This window comes from Alligator mississippiensis, chromosome 2 (assembly GCF_030867095.1).
Source record: "Alligator mississippiensis isolate rAllMis1 chromosome 2, rAllMis1, whole genome shotgun sequence".
NCBI lineage: Eukaryota > Metazoa > Chordata > Crocodylia > Alligatoridae > Alligator > Alligator mississippiensis.
In genome coordinates, this window is record NC_081825.1 from 185641111 (window position 1) to 185663050 (window position 21940).

General features: G+C 45.2%; 1 protein-coding gene across 1 annotated transcript in view; it reads right to left on the reverse strand.

Moving 5' to 3' along the window:
* Positions 1 to 20370, reverse strand: part of MUC6 (mucin 6, oligomeric mucus/gel-forming) — a 55249-nt gene extending 34879 nt beyond the window's left edge. The window contains exons 1-7 of the mRNA XM_059721336.1: positions 20349 to 20370; positions 17777 to 17836; positions 15232 to 15261; positions 14382 to 14435; positions 9873 to 10113; positions 8096 to 8222; positions 1913 to 2000 (exon numbers count right to left, since the gene is read on the reverse strand). Coding sequence (XP_059577319.1) covers positions 1913 to 2000; positions 8096 to 8222; positions 9873 to 10113; positions 14382 to 14435; positions 15232 to 15261; positions 17777 to 17836; positions 20349 to 20370 — 622 coding nt within the window. The remainder of the gene's footprint in view (positions 1 to 1912; positions 2001 to 8095; positions 8223 to 9872; positions 10114 to 14381; positions 14436 to 15231; positions 15262 to 17776; positions 17837 to 20348) is intronic.
* Between the last annotated feature and the right edge of the window lie 1570 nt (positions 20371 to 21940).

Consider the following 21940-nt stretch of genomic DNA (forward strand, 5'->3'; position numbering starts at 1 on the left):
CTAATTCAAATCCTCCATTGCATTAAACAGAAGCTTCTTGTCTTTCTCATTTAAAATCTGACATGTATTAACCTCTCTGAAATTGTCACAGTTCTAATCTTATCTGCTTTTGCTTTGGCAGCCATACCACTTTTACTGCCTGATGGCCAGGGATCCTGGTTTTCTCTGTTTAAAAAATCACAAATTCTCTGATTAAAACCTCCCCCCACAACTTCTCTGATAAAACCTCCCAAAATCCCTTACTCCCCACACACAGCTCTCCCACCCCTGCTCATACCCCTCACTCTCCACCCACAAAGGGGGCCTGGGTCTGCAGCCCCCTGCCCCTCCCAGCAGCACCTGAGCCCTAGCTGCCACCCATGGGAGGCAGCAGTGGCTGCAGTGGAGCAGAGTGTGAAGCCTGGCTTCCCCCTCCCCACAGGTGGCATAGCTGGAGCATAGCTTGTCAGGGGTTAGTGGATGCTGGCTGTCCACTGTAGGCTCAGGCTCCCAGCCCTGTTGCCCACCCCCTGAGGCATCCATGGCTCAGTGAACGGGACCCAGTGCAGCAGGGCAGAGTGGGGCCAGGCAGGGAAACTCAGGAAGCAGTAGGCAGCCTGCCCCCCCATGCACAAATCCAGGGGGCATGTGTCCTCCATGCCTACCCGGGAGTGTGCACAGTGGCAGGGAGCCAGCTCCCACCACCACCCCCTGGATGAGCTACCTGCACCTTTGTCCTGCTCCCAACCCAGGCCCTACAGCTGTGCATTCAGGCCCTATGCCCCAAGCCCTGCACACTGCTCAGGCTGGGCAGCAGCAGCAACCCCAGCCCTGCCCACTCCCTCTGTTACTATGGTGGCCTCATTTTTCCATCCCCTAGACTAGACTTATGTGTGGGAGTTGATTTCTAGGCTGCCTGGCAGCCATGTGCATGCGTACGTGGGCACATGCACATGGTGCCCCTTGCCTGACTGCCCTCCTCCTGCTCCCCCCCCCCCCCCCCCCAGCCCTTTGCAGGCTGGAACTCTGCCAGCCTGCAAGGGGAAACTCACCATTTCCTGTGGTTTTCTCCTTCGAATGAGAAAATCCGGGTTTTACCACTTTTTTCCACGGTGAACGGAAAACCCAGATCCCTCCTGATGATTCACAAGCATCCTCATGTTTTCTCTTATGCTTGTGGGTTAAAACGCTTCAAAATATGAAAAGCCATAAAATCCTTCTTCAGGTCCCCTCTTAAACCTCACAGTACCTCCATTCAGAGCCAACCTGAGCAGGGTGCGGGGCCCAGGGCAAATCAGCCCATGCGAGGCCCCATCCCTACTCTGATCCCATGTGCCCCAGACCCAAAGAAGCTGCTGCCACCATTGGCAGCAGTAGCATCGGTGGCGGGGGGGATGAGGGGGTAGTGAGTGGCTGGATGCGAAGCCAGCAGCGGTGCTGAGTTGCCGCAGCCTCTCTGCCCAGCTCCGCGGGGCCTCCCAAAGCGCGGGGCTCAGGGCAGTCACCCTGATTCACCCTCCCCCCCTCACCCCCAGACAGCCCCTTTGATAATGATTGGGCAGGCAGTAAGCTATACTTTTCTGTGAAAAAATGTGTCTCACTTCATTTTCCTTCCTTCCCATTTTGGCTGTTTCATCCATTCATTGTGTGTTGTCGTCAGGCCTAAGTTTCCTGAGTCTGGGAGTGGAGTCTACTACTGTGCCTGGCACAAAGAGGTTTTGATTGTTGTTCTGAGGACCCCTAGATGCTTTGAATAGTAAGTAATACATAATAAGTAATATCTGGCAGTGACCTGGAGAGTCATGAACGCAACTAATCAATCTGGGGATGAATTTTATTGGCATCCTACTGATTTCAGAGATCAAGGCATCAAAGTTCCTTGTTAACTTAGTTTATTTGTTCTCTCTTTATTTACCCTGGCCTTATGTCTTACCTTCACTCATAAACTCATTCAGTTCTTGCCCATCGAAATTCCCACACATTCCACAAGTCTTCCCCATATATTTTCTCTCAACCAAGACCTAAAATAAAAAAGGGAAAAAAAAATCCAAGGAAACTTCATCATTAGGAAATTAGGGCATCAGTTCTTCTCAGCTAACCTCAGCTGGGATGCCACAATGAAGTCAGTGCTTTTAGTTAATTAGGGGAGAAGAGGATGGCAATGAAACACACAAGTCTGGCATTCCAGTGTATTCCACTGTATGTGCCATGAACCATGAAGTATTGTAAAAAAAGAACACGCATGTACATTTCCCTGGGGACAAATAGCCATGGCACATAGTTGTGCCACTGCTACTTGTCCCCAGGGAGCACCCCTTCATGCTTTCTCTGGAGTGTGGCAAATTGCCATGAGTGGGTTAGGGGAGGCTGGGGACAGCACCTAGGCTGGCCCCAGCAGCCTTACCTGGGGTCCTGGGGGCCTCCAGAGGTTGCAGCAGTGGCAATCCAGGTGTGCAGAGCATGGCTGGCAGCCAGAGTATGGCTTTGACTGGCTAGGCTCCAATTTCGGGCAGTGCATACTGCAACCACATGCACTGTTCTTGCTTTTTTCTGGTGCGAGTTTTTTAGATATCAAGATTTCCTGGTATCTAATTTTAGTTCCATGCTGCAAATACACAGTGTGGAGAACCTTTTCACATGCACCACATGCATTTTGTGGTGCTTCAAAAGCCTCTGAGGTGCCGCAAAGTGTATGTTCCTACTCACATAGACATGCCAAATTTGTGCACAATTTCATAGTTTGATAAGTAATGATACATGTTGGGTGTGTCTACACGTCGCCCTACAGTGACACATGATGTTGCTGTACGGTGCGCTATGGTGATGTAGTGATCACATGGGTCTACGCATGATTGGCAGCTGTGTCACTGTAGTGGTGTGCTCCCTTGGTGTAGTGCGCTGCTACAGCAACATAACAGCAACATCTAACTGTGCGCAGTGTGCATGGTGCAGTACAGGCCAAAAGGAAGTACTAGAGCACAGAGCCATAGCAATGTTACTGCATGGCAACATGTAGATGTGTCCACTATTGATATTTCTGAGAGTATATGGTATACCTTTGAATGAGGTGCTAAATTTAGGATTAGGGTTTGTGGCAGGGCACTGTATGTGCCTGCCACTTTAAGGCCTGGAGCTGGCAGCCACCAGGTGCCTGATGTGGGCAGCCATTTTGAATCGGGGGCTGTCTATATAAACAGGGCAGTTTGGCTGCTGGAGGCCAGGTAACAACACCGCCTGGCTGGGGGGCTGCAGATCTACATCTGGAGGTAAGGGAGGAGCTGTAGGGGATGGTCAGGAGGCTCCTGGTCCTGGGCATGACCTAAAACTGCACGCAGCCAGGAATGGTTGGCCTGGTGGGGCTCTCAGTGGTGCGGGAGCCCCCAGGAAATGCCAGGCCAGTTACCACCCTGGTGAAAGGTGGGTTGGGGCACCTTAACCTCCAGCCCCCACCACCAGGTGGGTAACCCTGTTTGTGTGTAGGACCCAGAGGGCAGACCCCTGAAGAGAGTGAGGGGCTAGAGACTTGGACCTGATCAAGAGAGTACCCTCGACTGGCTCATGCTGGGGCCAGGACCAGGATGGTCAAAAGGGCCAGGGGCCCACCACAAGGGATGCCCAAGAGCTGGGGGCCTGGGGTCCTGACTGGCCTGGAGGTGGGCCAGGGCTTGTAGCCAAAGGTCCCTGGGGGGACCACACCCGAGAGGGGGAAATAGTTTCAGGGAGCTAGGTAGCCTGAATGAAGGTGGGGTAGGCTGCCTGAATAGAGGGATCTTGGAGGGGTCCTGATAAAAGGATTCTGGGGCCTAGTATGGGGCCGGTGATGATAAGAACACCTAGATGCCATCTGCGAGGCTTGGGCTGTGGTGTAGGGGAAGAAAGAAGCCACAGAGAGCACCCCCTGGCATTGGGGCAGCAAAATGGGCAGCCTCCCGCTTAATTGACATCTATTAATTAATCAACATCAAGGCGTGGCGGGTGAGAAGGCAGGCGGTTGGCCCAAGAACAGGTGAGCGGGCCACGGAGATCGGCCCCAAGCAGGCCCCCTGTTACAGGGTTATTTCCCTTTGGCCATTTAATTGACAGTTTTTTAGTTGGGTAAATGGCATTTTTGGCACTTAGTGCAGGTAGGGATTTCCCAGAAAGAAATCCCTGCGTGCATAGATGGCTATGTGTGCACCGTAGTGTTAGTTCTGGAAATGATGGGGTAGGAAAGGAAAGTGCTCCCGTATTTTAGTTTCAGTAGCTGAGAAGTCAGGGTACTCACCTGGAGACCCAGGGTCTAGGGGCACCTTGCCTATAGGAAACCTGAACCAGCATCATTTTGATTTTGCGACATAGTACTCTAACTACTAGGTCACAGACCAAATGTTAATCAGGACCCTCTCCAATGTTCCTTTTGAAGTTGAGTTACTGTCCCTTGTATTTTTTAGTCACTGGGGGAAAAAAAATGGAGGGCAGGGCAGGAGTTTTTTCCTCTCTGGGAACAAAGCTCTGGGCTCAACTCCAAGCTCTCTTTCTAGGCAGCAGCCATTTCACTGAGTCACACACCCTCTGGCTTGTTCTTTTCCTTCTAACACAACATTTCTCCCTCTTGTGGTTTCCCAAGGGGCCATCTTCAAATGGAGCACCGGGGAAGAGCCTGAATCATATGTGATCTCTGCTGTAGTTAAAGCTGCTCCTGGCAAGTCAGAGAAATGCAGATGCAAACATCCTCTGGGCAGGCAGGGGAGGGCAGGAGGCTAAAACCTGGAAATGAGTTGTTAGGATATTCACCTGGAAAACTGTGGAGGCTAACATATGAGGGGTTTCCTCCTCTGTCTAGCACCTGGATTTTGGGCTGCTCATATTTTTGGTATGTGCATACATATTTATGCATACACACTGCTGGGAAATAAAAGTGCTATCCACAAGTAAATGCCACAACTACCACTTTGAATCAGGCACCTGAAAGAGTTGCCATTTAGATGAAAAAGAGGAAGGATCTCTAAAGAGATGGTTCAGACCGTTTGCTACAGAAAAGCAAAGTGTATGAGGGCTGGGTACTACTGTCCACTTCACAGCCATAACAGTGCATCGTACTCCCAATTTTCACACACTTTGTGTTATTGTGCTTTTGCATTTGTTCTTCACAAAAATGTGATAGAGAGGGAAAAGTAGACATACACGACCTGCCAGGAAAGATTTTTTTTTGCCAGAGACTAAACACTATTATAGAAAAGTCACTAGGCAGGTAGCGGTCATGTACTGTGCACATGAGAAACCTTTTATCTTTAAAAATTAACCATGGAGGAGCAGGGTGCCTGCAGAGTATGAAAGATCCTAGTGTCAGTATAGTGAGGTGGCATTTTATATTTCAGACTTAACATTTTTATGGGGCATAATTAAGGCATAAAAATGTATTGCTACAGTACTTATCTCAGTTTATCTAAAGGAGAGGGAGGAGAAAATGTGGTAGAGGAAAATCTATGTGTGTGAATGGCTCCAGGGCAGCTTGTGGGGAAGACCAAACACCCACAAAAATTTGAAACAGCAGGTGGCTCCAATTAACCACTGATGGTGGAAGTGGGAGTGGTCTAGGGCCTATACAAGTCAGTCTCAACTCCCTTTTCAAGGAGGTGGGGACTAGAGGAGAAATAATGCTAAAGTAAGATTGTAGCTAGAAGTGTTGAAGACTCCAGAAGGTTAGGACATCTAAAATTGTCACCAGAGTAGTATCTGAGGAGAAACAACATGTCATGTTTTCTTGAACAGGGACCGGGATATCCCAGCTACCAGAAGTAGGGACAATCTTGGGGATAGCTCTATCAGGCCTTCAGTCAGTACAGATGTAGTTAGGGATCTTCTGGAAGGGCTAGATATTTTTAAATCTGCAGGTCCAGAGGCCCTCCACCCAAGGGTGTTGAGGGAGCTGGCAGGGGTCATTGCAGAGCCCTTGGCCCAGCTGTATGAGCATACATGGTCATCTGGCCAGGTGCCAGGGGATTGGAAATTGGCTAATGTGGTCCCAATTTTCAAGAAGGGGAGGAAGAAGGACTCAAGTAACTATAGGCCTGTACTCCTCACCTCAGTGCTTGGGAAAATCTTGGAGAGAATCATCAAGGGGCACATCTGTAGGGGGCCTGAAGGGGAGATCATGCTCAGGGACAATCAGCATGGGTTCATCAAAGGCAGGTCCTGCCAGACCAACCTGATTGCCTTTTATGACCAAGTAACTAAATCCTTGGATGATGGTGTCGTTGTGGACATAGTCTTTCTAGACTTTAAGAAGGCCTTTGACACTGTCTCTCACCCCATCCTCATCAATAAATTAAGCGACTGTGGCATTGATGCATGCACAGTTGGATGGGTAAAAAATTGGCTGATGGGGCGCACCCAGAGAGTAGTGCTGGATGGGTTGTACTCAACCTGGCGAGATGTGAGCAGTGGGCTACCCCAGGGCTCGGTCCTCGGGCCCTCACTGTTTAACATCTTCATCAGTGACTTGGACGAGGGGGTGGAAAGCATGCTGTCCAACTTTGTTGGTGACACTAAGATGTGGGGCGAGGTGGACACACTTGAAGGGAGAGAGAGGCTGCAACTAGATTTAGACAGACTACCAAAGTGGGCAGATGAGAATAGGATGGGGTTCAACGTAGACAAATGCAGGGTGCTGTACCCTGGGAGAAGGAATCCACAGCATACAAACAGGCTGGGGAGTTCCTTTCTTGAAAGCACAGAGGCAGAAAGGGATCTTGGAGTCATTATTGACTCAAAGATGAACATGAGCCACCAATGCCTGACCGTAGGCAGCAAGGCCTGCCATACCTTGTCATGCATCCAAAGATGCATCTCAAGCCAGTCCAGAGAGGTGATACTCCCCCTCTATGCGACTTTGGTCAGGCCGCAGTTGGAGTACTGCGTCCAGTACTGGGCACCGCACTTCAAAAGGGATGTGGCCAGCCTGGACAGGGTTCAGAGGAGGGCCACCCACTTGGTGAGAGGGCAGCAGGACAGGCCCTATGACAAGAGACTGAAGGACCTGAACCTGTTGAGTCTCAGCAAGAGGAGGCTGAGGGGGAACCTGGTGGCTGCCTACAAGCTCATCAGGGGAGATCAACAGCAAATAGGCAGAGCCCTTTTCTCCCCAGCACCACCTGGGGTGACAAGAAACAATGGTAATAAGCTGATGGAGAATAGGTTTAGGTTAGAGATCAGAAGGCAATATTTTACAGTTAGGGTGGCCAAAATCTGGAACCAACTTCCCAGGGAAGTGGTCCTTGCCCCTACCTTGGGCAAATGCAAGAGGAGGTTGGACGATCACCTGTCTGGGGTCTTGTGAACCCAGCATTCATTCCTGCCTGTGTCAGGGGGTCAGGCTAGATGATCTGTTCAGGTCCCTCCTGACCCTAGGTACTATGAAACTATGAAGATAAAAAGGTATTGACTGTGGGAGAAATTATTTGGAAACAGAACTAAGAGTAATGACTGTATATGTCGGTAGAGGAATTACAGATACACGTACTTTGAAAAAAAAAAAGAATTGCTACATCCTCTGCCCTCTCCCTTTCCCTATCTGTGGTTGTTCAGTCATCTGGGACTAGTAGGCAATGACTCGATGGCAGGCTTGGGTTTGCTGCAAGGAAGTACAAGATAATGGTCTGGAATAGTCCCTGGTCTATCATAAGCTATAATCCGTTTCTTTAATTAAAGGTTGTGAGCACTATCCAGATCATAGTGTCAGAACAACTGTGGTCTTCAACTTAATTCCAAAAAATTTATTCCTGTATCTAGAGTCCTAATGTTACATCCTCTATGAAGAAAAGCACCTGAGGGTAATGGGAGCAACTGTGACTAATCTGTGCTATAACTAATGAGAAAAAATGGATTCTGTGTGTTTTTATATACAACAACTGTTCCTTATAACTGTATCAATAAAGTGAGTAAACTCTTACACTGCAATTTAGGCCTATGAGTCATAATTCCATATGCTTAAGGCCTTTAAAGGGTACATTCAATCTTCCAGCAGATACAAAAATAATGAATGCATGCAAAAACAGTCATTTTGGAATAGGGTAATTTTAGCATTCTAGAAAATCAGGGGAAAATTTCTTTGTCTTCATGATGACATTTAACTCACCATGAGATGGTCATCATTGTTCCACATGACTACCAGTTCCATCTCCAGCAGCTTGGCCACCATGCGGATGTTGTGTCCGAAAGGTGAAATCTGGATACCATTGCTGGTATATGGCAACTTGATGATACTGTAATGAGAGGGAAAATGGCTTTATCACAGCAATATATGGATGTTTTACCAGGTGCTACTGAACAGTTTTGTTCCTAATGGAGATAAGCTATCTGTATATATAACTTGGCATCAGTACAAAAACAAGCTTTGTTATTTTATAGCAATGACTTTTCAAGGCATCTTGAAAATGATTCCCAGTGCAAGACAATCCACTCTTTTTGAATAATCCACACTTAGGTTCCAATTTATACAATTAAAAATTGGCCAGGGGAAAGGGAAGTAGATTTGTATGCATGAGTTGTGAGTAAAAAATACTATATACTTCTTGTTGAGCCCAACTTGATTTGTTTTTTTTCTAAAGCAGCAGGATTTTCACATGTCTTCACACAGAGTCTCTGTAAAGAGTAATGGCTGCTGGTGATTGTCTAGAAAAGGTTATGTGAGCCAAAATCTTTTAAAACAAGATTTATACTAGTGTGGGACCCTGACAATCTCAAGGATACACAGAAGACTTTGGTTTCAGGATGAAGCCTGTGTTCTGGTGGATGAGTTGTAGCCCTACAGGGCAATGATGATAAAGAACTAATATATTTAGCCATAAAATATACTTATTTAATTGATACTCTAGGAATAACAAGCTTAAAAAGCAGGCTATGGGGGCTAGTGCCTTTCATTTCCAAAGGTACTCTTGAAGGCTAATTCAAAACGTTAGGTTTTTTTTTACTTAGAGCAGTTTAATAAGTTGAGGTATAACTGAAAGTCATCTTTTTCTGCCAGTGACCATTGTACAAAATAAAATACAGATTTCCCATAGACAACCATTCTGTGTGTCTATAGTTAAAAATTTAGTGCTGCCTAGCTGGAAAACAATGATGAAACTTCTTAAGGGGAATTTCACTCTCTGGAGGCCAGTCTATATGAATGACTGAAGCGTAACCCAGCCAATACATTTCCCAAAGCTTCCCCGTAGTCTAATTCCTTAAATTCCTGCTTTCTGGAGGGGATCATTCTAGGAGTAATGTAAACAGATGCTGACCATGGGAGATTGGGAGTTTTTTGTCACTTGAGCAAGAGAGTTCACAATCACTGATGTTTTAGCTTATCTGAGCTCAAAAAAAGATGCAGCAAAATCTCTCAGTTTCTCTTTTTACTGATGGCATGAGCTGGTCTAGGTGAATTTGAAACTGGAGAGGAAAAAGGTTTCATTCTGCCTCTCTTCACTAAATTTTGCAAAACTATCTTCAATACTTAATTCAAATGACTGTCAGTTAAATGTTTATCTGGGGGTTATAGCTTGCTTTAGCAAGAGGAGATGAGGTCAGTGCCTGGTTAGGTGGTTTTACATTTAACTTTTATAGCTTATTCATTGACTTTGGGCATATAGTAGATTGAGTTTTCTCTGTACTTCAATCATCGACCTATTTAGTTGAAAGAGGTAGTTAGTCATGTTAGTCTGAAATCAGTCAGAAGGCAGGGCAGGGCAGCACTTTAGAAACAAACTTCTTCAGAAAGGCACAAGCTTGTGGCAGTTGCCTATGAAAACTTATGCCTTTCTGAACAAGTTAGTGCCCCTCTGCCCTGCCTTCTGATAAACCGATATAGTGTGACTGACAGGCTCCTCACCTTTCCTTAAGCACTGTCTTTTCCATTTATCCTAGAGTCTTACCCAGTGTCTTTGACCAAAATGTTGCCATTTTCAACGGTGACGGTGGTAGGTCCAAGTTCTATTATGATCCTTGCAATTTTTTTGTTAAGGCCACGGCGGAATTGAATGTTGAAGTCTGGGGCGACATCGCCACATATGGTGACAAGAATGTAGTTGCAGGAGCCAAAGAAGTCATACAGAAAATTATCAAAGGTTGAGAAATGCCCTCCACCCCAGGTAGAACACACGCCTTTGTTCAATGCTGCAAAGACATGAAAGACAAGATGAATTAAGGTTATTTTGGGCTATGTGTACTGATACTGAAATCTAGTCTAAACACTAGCGTGCAGATCCTAATAGCAGGAAAAGCTGATGGGCTTAGAATCTAAATAGCTGCCAGACTGCATGGATTTTTTTCTTTTGCAATGTAGGTAGGATATTTTCCATAGTATCTAAGAGCCTGTACTACTTTTCCCTTATTCTTGTAACTAAATGGAATTTCCACTAAATCATTTTATTTTTCTCTCTTTTTAAAAGTTTGTCAACACAGTACTATGAAAGGCACTCTGACACCCTTGGAGGACACTTACGTATTTATGGGGCACAGACAGTATGGAAAAAAAATCATAGAAATGTTCATCCTCTGTGCCCCCAAAACTGTACCCAGGGTTGCCAAGCATTTGTAAATTTATGGACAATCTGTAAAAGAAGAGGTTAAAAACCTGAGTCCATAAAGTCTGTAAAACTATTTCACTGCCTGTGAAATGTATAGATGTCTGGAAACCCTGCTCTCCTTGCTTCTGCTCACTGGGACTGTCAGAAAGCAGAAATGCTTGGGTATTGTATGTGTGGGAGGCTGGATTCCTCCTTGCTTGCTCTCAGGGCAAGGGCAGGTTTGACTGGCAGGGACGGAGCATGTCTGAGCATAGCAGGTGGTGCTTGGAGTCTCCTTGTTCTGTGGTCACATTTACCTTCCCCCACCCCACACAGCTCCTGTCCACCTTGTGGAGCATGTGTCCCTTGGGCATCACCTGGGGCAGCATGGGTAGTGCAGAGCTGGCTCAGGGAGAGCAGGGGGGAAGATCTGGGTGCCTTGGGACTGGACACAAAAGGCCTGCCAGCATGGACTGGGAAACCAGTGATGCTTCAGGGATAGAGGACACACATTAGAGCCTGAGTCTTTGTGGAGAAGTCAAGGCTTGGCATGGGCATCCCATCCCTCTACACTGCCCCCAAAGCAGTGAGTTCTGGTCTCCCCTCTCCCCCGCCTCACACACACAGATACTCCCATTGTGTGGGCCCCCCATGGGGTACCAAAAACCTGGATATGTCCCTCAGGGCTCTGCCTGGAGCTGGGCTCAGGCATTAGCTTCCCTTGCAGCAGGCAGCTTCTGCCTGCACCCCAGAGGGACATGGTTACTTCCCCTAGTTTACACATGTCACAATGGCTCCAACATGCAGGGGCTGAATCAGAGATTGCAGGAGCTAGAAGCACACAGAGCTAGCCCACAGGACAACAGGCATGCGTTACTGACAGCAATGCGGATCGTGGGCTGCAAACATGGAGGGGGAACCACCACACCTCCCCTGCCCCGCTCATTTGCAGGTATGTGCAGGGAAATCCCTTGCAGATAGATTTCCCCCCAGGCACCTGCAAATGTGGAGCAGAGACCCCAGTGCAAGTCTCCCCTGCCATATTTGCAAACATGTGGGGGTGGAAAAACCTGTTGCAGAGGGATTTCCCCCCAGGGACCTGCAAACGTAGAGTGAGGAACCTGAGTTTTCCCTGCTTGCAGACACATCCCAAGTTGGACCTCCCTGGAGCACAATACATGGTGGCATAGCTGATGGCACTCCACCAAAGACATCTGTTTCCAGCCACAGTTGTATTAATGCTTATTAGGATCTAAATAGAGCATGCTAAATGTAACATATAACCATACACATATTGGCTAGAATGGGGTGGCAGTCTATGGTCCATGGGTTGGATCCAGTCTGCAGTGCTTTTGGATCTGGCCCATGGAGCCATGGCTTTGGCAACACTCAGGCACAGGAGACTGCCCATGCAGTGCCACAGTGAGGCAGTAGTGGTTTTGGCAGAAGCAGGCAAGGAGATTTCCTGGCATCATGCCTCAATTGGGCAGTGGGGCTTTCAGAAGCAGTGAGGCTTTGCCCTCAGCATGCCACACTTGGGTGATGGGAAGAAAAGGCAAATGGGTCCTAGTGCCAACCCACTTCAGATCTGAGTTGGGTCCTGCTGGCCTGCTGGTAGAAAACATTGCCAGCCTCTGGTCTGGAATGGTCTAAACAGGGATGACTATGCTCTGGGCAGGGGGTTGGACTGTATGACCTCAAGGGGTTCCTTTTAGTCCTATTTTTCTATGATTCAGTATTTTTGCAAACTTAGTGAGGGCTAGATGTCAGGAAAGTTTTTAGTGGTAAAATTCAGTACAGTAAAAGTTGTGTTAACTGGCATTTGACTAACTGGAATACTTTACTAACTGGAATTTCCAGCATGCACATCAAGCATTTCTTGAGCAGGGCTGGGGATGGGGAGGGGCAAGGGCAGTGGCCCTCCTTTGTCGGCCACACAGGTGCTGCCTGGCCTTCCAGACATTGGGGGGGGGAGGGGGGCAGGAGTTTGCATGCAGTGGCAGCTGCCGCCATCTACCACCCTGCGCTGCAACCGCCACCATGTGCAAGCCCAGATTACCAGAATTTTTAGATAACCAGCACCCTCCTTACCCCACTCATGCTGGATAACAAAGCTTTTACTGTATATTCAGAGCTTTTGGTTACTATTAAACTTATCTTACTTTTGTTAACAGGGAAGCTATTTTGCTTTGAAGAGACAGAAACTTTATGACACTGGACGCATCTACACATGCTCTTTACTGTGGAGTTGACTAATTAACTCTGCAGTAAAGACTCACAGTTTACACATGCACCAGTATTAGGGTGCAGTAAACTAATTAACTCCACTGTTGGATATTACTTTCTGGGACAGGAGAATCTTACAGTGAAGGACTTTACTGCACAGAATCACACTTGTAGATGCTGACCAGGCATGCTAATTGTGCCCCATCCACATAGGTGGAGGGAGAAAAAAATTGGGGGGGGGGCTTGGAGGGGGGATGATGGCTCCCACTGCTGCATGCATCCCAGGAGTGCACGGAGGGGGTGTGCCCCCAGATCTGCGTGGGACAGGGCAGGGTGCCACTGTGGGCTGGGTCAGAGGCTGAGCTTCTTCTCAGCCTGGCTGCCCCCTCCAGGAACAGCTCATTGCAGCTCTGGCCCCAGTATGCAGTGGCAGCCTGCCCAACTGCATTCACAGATCCAGGGGCACACACTCCCCCATGTCTCCTGAGGTGTGGGTAGCAGCAGGAGCTGTGCCCCCCAGACAAGCCAGTCATGGCTCAGTCCTACACTTCTCCAGCTATGCAGTGCCTGCCCCACCCCCAGCCCTACTCCCTCCCCACCCCTGCTGTGCCAGAAGCCCTCGGCTGGGCTACCTTGCTGGCCTACCGCTGCCCTGCATTTGGCGGGGGGTGGCTAAGCTCTGTTAGTCCCCACTTCCACCACCTATACCCATCAGCCCAGCCAGCCAGGGGCTTGCTCCGCCCCAGGTCAAATTGCTGCTGTCCCAGGTGCACATGTAGACACTGCACTTGGGTACAACTGACTCTAGCAGAAACTGCTCCAGAGTCTGTTGCGTTCCATTAACTGGACATGTAGATGCTCCCACTGAGAACTTTTTTTGGTTGTAGTAGTAATACATATGTCCTGTCACTGCAAGCATTTACACACATACGTATGTAGATGAGAAGTCTCATCAAAGTTAATGGGATGCATTATGTCAGTAAACATTGGCGACATGTAGGGGGTGCACGTGGGTGCATGTGCACACCCTGAGATCAGCTGTGCACCCCTTGGAAGAACCAGCTGTGAAACCGGAAGTGCCAATGGAAGTGCACTTCGGCTCAGTGATCAGCCGCTGGGGGACCCCCTCCCCACCCCTGTCAGCGATCAGCGGTCCCATCAGCAATCTGGTGCTCCCCCAGACTCAGGAGGCACCAGTCGCCTGTGTCAGTAAAGTCAAATATCTGCTTGGGTAGTTGCATGATCAGTCTCAGAACCTTTATTTTCAATATTTTGGGCTTCTTCTTCATAGCAATTTTGTAAAATCAAGTAAGAATTTACCCATAGCAATGTTTTAAAAATAAGAGCATTCATAATTTAGTTCATAATACATTTTAATCTAAAGGTCCAGTAGCACATTTTTTTCAAATTTTTACAACACCTGATTTAAATAAATGATGTAAAAAAAAATTATACCACTTTCTTTCAGAGCCTGCAGTGTTGAAACCACTTCAAAACATTGACATTTTTCATGTTTTTTTAAATTTATTTTTCAACCCTTTGTAAGGAATACATTGTTTACCATAACCCCCTCTCAGGAGACCCTTCTAAAATTCTCAGTGGCTTTTTATCTAGGGTAGGTGAAGCAATATTATTTCAACAATTCAGTACCTGAATGCAGGGTAGCTTCTTCCTCTAAATTCCTGTACTCTTGGAAGTTCCTTCCTGGAAAATAGGAATTGGTTATTTCTATAGTCTTTTAAGCTGAACCTTGCATGATTTAGTATTAATGCTGTGCTTAGCTTGGATCTGTTAGCAATATGTTAGCTTGCTTGAAGCTTTTTGTGGAGGAATTGGCTTGGACTTGTGAACATGACTCTGGAATAAGTGCTTTTTTTCCATAAGTAGGAACAATGTCATAACTTGGAGTGAAATATTTCATTAAAATTCAGTTGTACATAAATAGCTATTGGGATGAGGTATAACCAGGAATTTGGATACCTTGGTTGGGGGGAAAGTGAGGTGCTGAATGCCGGAAAACTGGAGGGATATGCTGAGTGCTTATCTCCTTGTGCAGCAATCAGTGCAGCTTCAGTTGGCTTACAGGCTGCTGATGGCTTGGCATGAGCTCCCCAAACATGAGTCATTGCTGAAGTGGTGGCAGCTTGGACTCACTAAGGGATACCATTTTGGTGTTCTTCTTGCCTAAATCAATGCCTGTAGCTGGTTTCCCACTTACCTACCCTGTAGTTATACTACTGCTTTTGGGAATGCTGATAAACTCATTCAAGTTTGGAGTTACATGTGTTATATATATCTCGTTTCTTGTGAGTTTTATTCTTGCTTAGTAACTTCCATTAACTTTGTCATTTTGTCTATCTCTGCACCTTGATTTTGGTCTATAGGGCAGTAGTAAACAGGGAGCAGAGATAGAAATAGTAAAAGAGAAAACTTGGGGAATTTTGCTTCCTTCAAGATCCTTTCTTTTTTTTAACTTGATGATGGTGTGTGAAATACTGACCTGGTTCAAGCCATTCATTGCTTCCTCTACCTAAGAGAACACAAAGTGTTACAGTTTAGTTATATCTTCATATAATTAATATTGGGAAATATAAGTGTCGTAAACCATGCAATTCTGAATTCTCCTTAGCTAAAAAGCTAAATTTAATTATCTCATCACCCACCTGTGAAATGAAACCACTTCTGGGGAGAATGTGGCAACTTTTAACAGCCCAGAGAAAGAAGACAAAATAATTTAATATAGAACTTGAGGAAAATAGATTATTACAGCTCATCCAGAAAGAATTTCAAGTAATGAGAATGATAGATAATTTATTCAAGACAGAAGAACAGATGTCTATTTTTTTTTAAACTTAAAAAGTTATTGTGAGATTTTTCAAATGTAAGTATGCAGGAGTTTTAACCTCCTGTATTGTGTCTCAGTAGAATGATAATGTCTCATTTGGTCCTTTTGTACCATATTATTATAGATTTAATGCTGTTTTGGATGCCTACAACCAATTGGTTAGTAAACCTTATTAATCCATTGCCTTCAGAAACTATCTCCTCATAATTAGAACAGAATGTACACAATCACTATGCTGTGATGCAAAGCTAATATTTTAATTATGTTCGGTTCTGATGATATTATTATTACTAGTGTTGTTGTTGCTGCTAAGTATTTCAACCTATTAAAGACTAAATATATTGCACACCAAATGTTGACACATTATAAAGCAAAATGGCCATATCTTAATTTGCTTTGGGCTTCTGTGAACTCAGGAGCTTATGGAATTTTAAAAATAAATCCCCACCTAAAGGGCTTTCTAGCCCAGGAGTGGGCAAAATGCGGCCCGGAGGCTGGATGCGGCCCGTCAGGCCATTCTATCTGGCCTGCGGGACCCCTAAACAATTTAGAAAATTAACATGTATCTGCCCTGGGCTGCCTGTCATGCGACCCTCAATGGCTTGCTGAAACTCAGTAAACGTCCCTCTGCCCAAAATAATTCCCCGCCCCTGGACTCTAGCCCATTCCTTTACAAGATTTAATTGAGCTAATACTGTCATGCTATCTTGGTCTGGAAATGTGATAAGCTTTGACAGTAAGGCAGAGAGTTGGACCACCTACCCCAGGGAGATACACAATATCCCCCAGCACGTCATGTTCACATCAGGATAGAGCTGTTGCTTACAGCCCTTTTCCTGGGAGATAGCACATTTTGCTTTGCTTTGCTTCCTATCCTGACCGCATGATGTGCAGAGTCATAGGCGACTGATAGGGGGGACACAAAGGGCACGTGCCTCCCCTGACAGGGCCGCTGCCACTGGTGTCATCTGCAGGAGTTCACCAGCTCCGCCTTCTGTGGGTGCTTGCCAGCTCTGTCCCCGCCGCCAACACCGCCACTGGCGTCTGCAGGTGCCCCCCCCAGACTTGGGAGGCACCAGTCACCCACGGGCAGAGTTACTGCATTGCTTATTCCTTGCTACCTAGGGAAGGGAAGAGTAATGAAGAAAGAGCTTCTGTTCTTCTAGCATTATTGGGACTGTGATGTTGGGGAAACCGTACAAAGTGCATGGAGGTCTAGCCCATGCACGGGTTGTACAAGGGGAAAGATGTTTCTATTCTCCTGTACAACCATGTAAACTAAGGTCATAATGTAACTCTGGGAAAGTACTTTTCTGGCAATAGTAATCCATTTTATAGTATGGCAAGTCTCTACTTTAGAATGTATTATACACATGTATTCTATACATGATGGATATTTTACTGCATTCAGATCTAGTGTCTTTTAAATAACCCATTATGTAAGAAAAACTTGCCTGTCCCTAGCCAAGATCTAACATGGCAAAACACTGTATCTTTTGATTTGTGTGAGACAGCATGCTCAGAGAAATTGCTATATTTATCTGTAGGCAGAGTCTTCAAAGAGAATTTTCTAAAGATAGCAAGGCAGTGTTTGAAATGACAAGATCCAGAGAGACATTTCTCTTTTGCTGTGTGTTTTGTACAGTATACACAAGTCCCTGGTTCTGGCTACATCTTGCAGGCATGTCTATGTGTGCCTATCAATGCACACCAATAAGATCCAGAAATTATTGCTCTGGAGCTTATTGCTGCTGGGTACACAACTGCATGGGTGCCCGGGATCACAGCATGGTAAATCAGGATGGAGCAGGCCCAGCTGGCAGGGAGCCCTGGGTGTTAGCCTGCCAGTCTGGAGCTGCTCCCCTCAGCTTAACATGCTGTAGAGGGGCTGGCTGGGGCACAAAGGTGCTTCAGTTCAGGGCTAGAAGGCAGGCAGTCCCTGCACTGAAGCACCCTTGTGCCCCCACCAGCCCCTCCAGTGTCTACATGTGCACTCCTGTGAAGGTCTTTACTGCACAGCAGGATAGTACTTGTATTTACCATAACTACCCTCTTGCAGAGTTTATTAATTTTCTCTAGCCTAGGGACACGTGTAGATGCCGGGACAGTTACTGCACAGCTAATTAGTCTACTGCTCAGTAAACCTCTCATGTAAATGTGCCCTGCAACACACATGTTTAACAGTAGGCAAAGCTCTTACCTCTTCTCAGAAACTTCTGCCTTTGGTAAAACTGCTGGGACATATATCTTGCTTCATATCCTGTGAAACGAGAAAGCATCATATATAAATTATCTTCAGAAGAAAAAAGGAGATGAATATTCATTTCCTTAAGAAATGCTTCAAAACAGGGTCAGTTCTAAGAGCAATATCCCATCTTTGATGTATGATGTACAGTAGTGATACTGAGAAGAACAGTAATTGTGCTTGTAATGAATAATCTTTTTCAACTGGTGATAAGAAGCAAAATGACAAAAAGCAAAGAGTATCCTACAGAAATTAAATATTCCTCTGCATCTACTGCTCTCTCACCACACAACTTAATATGAAGGTAGTACATAGACCAAGATATTTATTAAGTGTAAATAATAACTGAAACCTAGTTACATTACCTGAGGGATGCTGGAGCAAGACTAACCACTTGGTTCGTGGCAGAGAGAGAAAGGAGGAGTCAGGTTCTCTCTCCTGTTCTATATGGTGCTATATTTAACATACTCATCATTGCTTAAAATAGCTTTTGCTCTCAGGTTTCATCTTCTATCTGCATTAAGCAGAACTTGATGGAGCAAATAACCAATGCAATGATTGGTAATGCTATTTGAATGCATTTCAGTGCAGCTTTTGAATCCTCAATTTTTTTCTTGGGGAATCAAAATTGTAGCAAGGCAAATGACTGTGAAAAGCTAAATTCTGCAAAAATGTTTGCAAGAAGGAAGAAGTTCAAAATTAAGTTGTTGAACTTCTGTGAGACCCCGTACCTTGGCCACCTGTAAAGTTCCATATTTTACTTTATATTTCTGCAATCTTTATAGATGCCAGGCACATGGGAGAGATCCTGATATTTCAATCAAACAGAGCCTAGGGGAATCGTATCTTTAAAAGAATCCTGTTGCATGAGAAAGAGTTACTGCTTGTAGAGTTTATAGAAGTAAAAGTCAGTTTCCTTCATCTCTGCATCACATACTAATCCCTAGGACGTAGAAAAGACAGACCTAATGATAACTGTCTTTACTTCTGCTTTGTAAAGCCATAAGGAATCTGTGGAGCCCTGGACAGCTCCTGGTATAATTTAAGGAAAAGCAGATCACTAGCTGTTCCATGCTGTGCCAACTTAAAGCTACTTTAGATGGGTTACACAAGCCTACAGTGTGCCACAGTCATTTTTCTTCTTATTCTGGCCTGTTCCCCATGCAAAAAGAGGCCAAACAGAGTAGCAGAGAGCCAGGTATTCTGGCTATCTGACAGCTGAGGATTCAGGCCCATTGTGGCTGTTGAGTTTGTGTAGTCTTTGGCTCGTGCCGCACACTACATATATTATGCAATTAACTGGTTATTCATGCAATAAATTTAGACTGGTCATATGTGCAAAGTGAGACCAGTCACACGTGCAAAGTAATTATCACACAATTAACTGGTTAATGGCATAATAAATATAGCTCAGTCACACGTGCAAAGTAATTATAATGCCATAAAACTGTTCATCCAGCTATAAAAGAGCTGACCAGCTACAAAGATAGTGCTTGGAAATGTGTAACAACTTTATAGTTGGTTTCTCTCCAGCTTTAATTTGAACATTTGGCAGGGCCCTTTGGTACAGACACATTTCTTTATTCAAGAATCCATTATCAGCAGGTGTACAGTTCCTTGATTTCTGCAACTAAACCCAAAACATGAAAACTGAATCTGTTCTACTCTTAGCAACAGACATCAAGAGTGGTTACAACTGGCTCTTGCATGTGTTTGGTAGGGAGGACATGAGAAAGATCCCTGAGGTCAGTTCTGAAGAAGACTCCTCTTATGAGAATGATGGAAAACATAAGGTCTAAATGTTTGATTCCCCAAACTTTTTAAATCACTGAGCTCATAATAAATAGCATGCTGTCTTTGGATGTTGTCAGAGTTGCAGAAAGCCAGTGTCAAAATGCTAAATTTAGTCTACTCTTATTGAGTTTCTTGGAATAATCATTGAGGACATTACTATCAACTATCACAGAGAATTGTGATAATTAATTGGGTGCATTAATTGGGTGTGAATTAATTGGGTGCATTAAACCTGTATTCCTTAAACCTGTATTAAATGTTTGGCTCTAAAAATTCTGGTGTATAAAATATGGACCAATTTGCTGATGGCCTGTCACTCAGTCTGGATCCTATCAGATTTGATCTAGTAAAACTATTTAATGCAGTGATTTTTGCTCATGAGAAATGTTCTTCTTGACATTCCTAGTTCTGAAGAGATTATTTAAAACATCCTGTTATTCTTTTAAATCTTTTGACACATTTATAACATTCCAGGTGCTATACTTGCACTGAAAGGCATTTTCAGGGAAGCCCTGTGTGTCTAAAGCTGGCCAGGGATTTTCCTTTGGAATGATTTGCTGATGGAAACTGTTCAGCAAATAGATGTTTTCTACATTTTTGCTGAAAATCTTCTATTTTGTCAAGAAATTTTTAACTGAAAGATTTTTCACTTTTTTAATTGACCTGAAGAGTTTGATTTTGATTCAGTTCAACAAAATATTAAGCTGTATTTCCCTATCAGTGCATTTCTTACCGGGGCTGTAGTTTGGGCTCATAGTGGAGCAATGCAATGCAGATTTCCCTCTGATTGAGCTACTTGTTTTATCATGGAAGCCACATGGTGAAATATGTAGTCCAGAGTACACCTAACACACACCAACAGGATTGGGTTTCTCACAAAATGTAGCACTCATGGGGGCATTGCCTACTCTAGTATATACTAGCCTAGGGGTTAGAGTTCACAGCTAGGTGTTGAGTTCTGGTTTCTGTTTCCAGGTTTTGGAGTTTTTTCATAGTTGTTAGGGTCAGAAGGGATCTTCATAGATCATTCAGTCCAACTCCCTGCCTTGGGCAGGAAAGAGCTCTGGGGTCATATGACCCCAGCCAGGTGCTTGTCCAGTCTCCTTTTAAAGACCCCCAAGGTAGGGAGAGCATCACTTCCCTTGGAATCCCATTCCAGAGTTTTAAATTCAATGAATATGTATTCTAAAATGCATAAAAAGACCTTGAAGCAGAAACAGGAGGCCAGGTAACTCCCCTCATAAGAAATCATTGTAGTCACTAGGCTACAGTTTAGGCTCCCTCTTGCACTCTCTCTTTTGTATTCCTTTCTGATTAGTAGCTCAACTTCAACAAGAAAGGTGGAGGGTACACCACCTGCACTTTGCCTAGACCTTAGTAGCTAGGGCCCTCTCTACAGTTGAGAAATATGGATTTGACCTGCTTCAAACTGAGGAGGTTGTAGAACCCAGGTCACTTGCCCCCTGCAAGCATGATCTAGTTGCCAGGCTGTTATATAAATGTGGACACCGTGACCTCTAGCAGCTGTGTTTTAAAAGAGAGCAATTATTTGAAAGACAAGTTGGGTCTTGTGTCATTAAGAGGCTCTGGGTTCTGGAACCCAAGTGGACAGTGGCCTCCCTGTAGCCCTCACTCAGGTGCCTAAGCTCCAGCCAAGGCACAAATTCAGACACATGCTTATGCTTAGATTCTCCTTGTTGGCTCATTCTAGCTGGCCTGCCCCTAAATATGAGTTTGTTTTGGATCATCCTTCTGATGTACCTTACTCTCCCCATGTATTATGCAGGCCCCATATATGCCTAAAGTTGCATTTTGAATTCCAAACCAAGTGCTTGGGTCTAAAAGGAGTTGCAGTGCCAAGCTTGTGTTTAAGTCCTACATTGATCTAGTCCTAAACTTCCACTGCAGCCAAAATTCAGTAGTGTTCAGCCCAGAATTAAGTGCAGGTCCCCCTCAGAAATGGTTATTATATTTTAAAGGTTTGCTTGAGAACTATTTCAGAGGTTGCTTTTCTGATCTCCCCTGAAATATGGGAATTATGTCTAAAACATAAAATTGTTATATTAAAACCTCTGGCTCACAAAATGGCTCCTTGCGAGGGAGAGATTCTGGGACCATTGTATGAGATCATGGATCATTATGTTGGTAGCTGGATACACAGTTTGTCTACCACATCATGTTTATATGGCCCCCATCACTAGCGCCTCAGTGTGTCACATTCTTTATGTGTATTCACCCTTGGACCTCCTCTGTGAGGTAGGTATACACTGTTATCCCCATTATACAGATGCCAATAAAGGACTTGGGCACAGAAATGCTTAATAT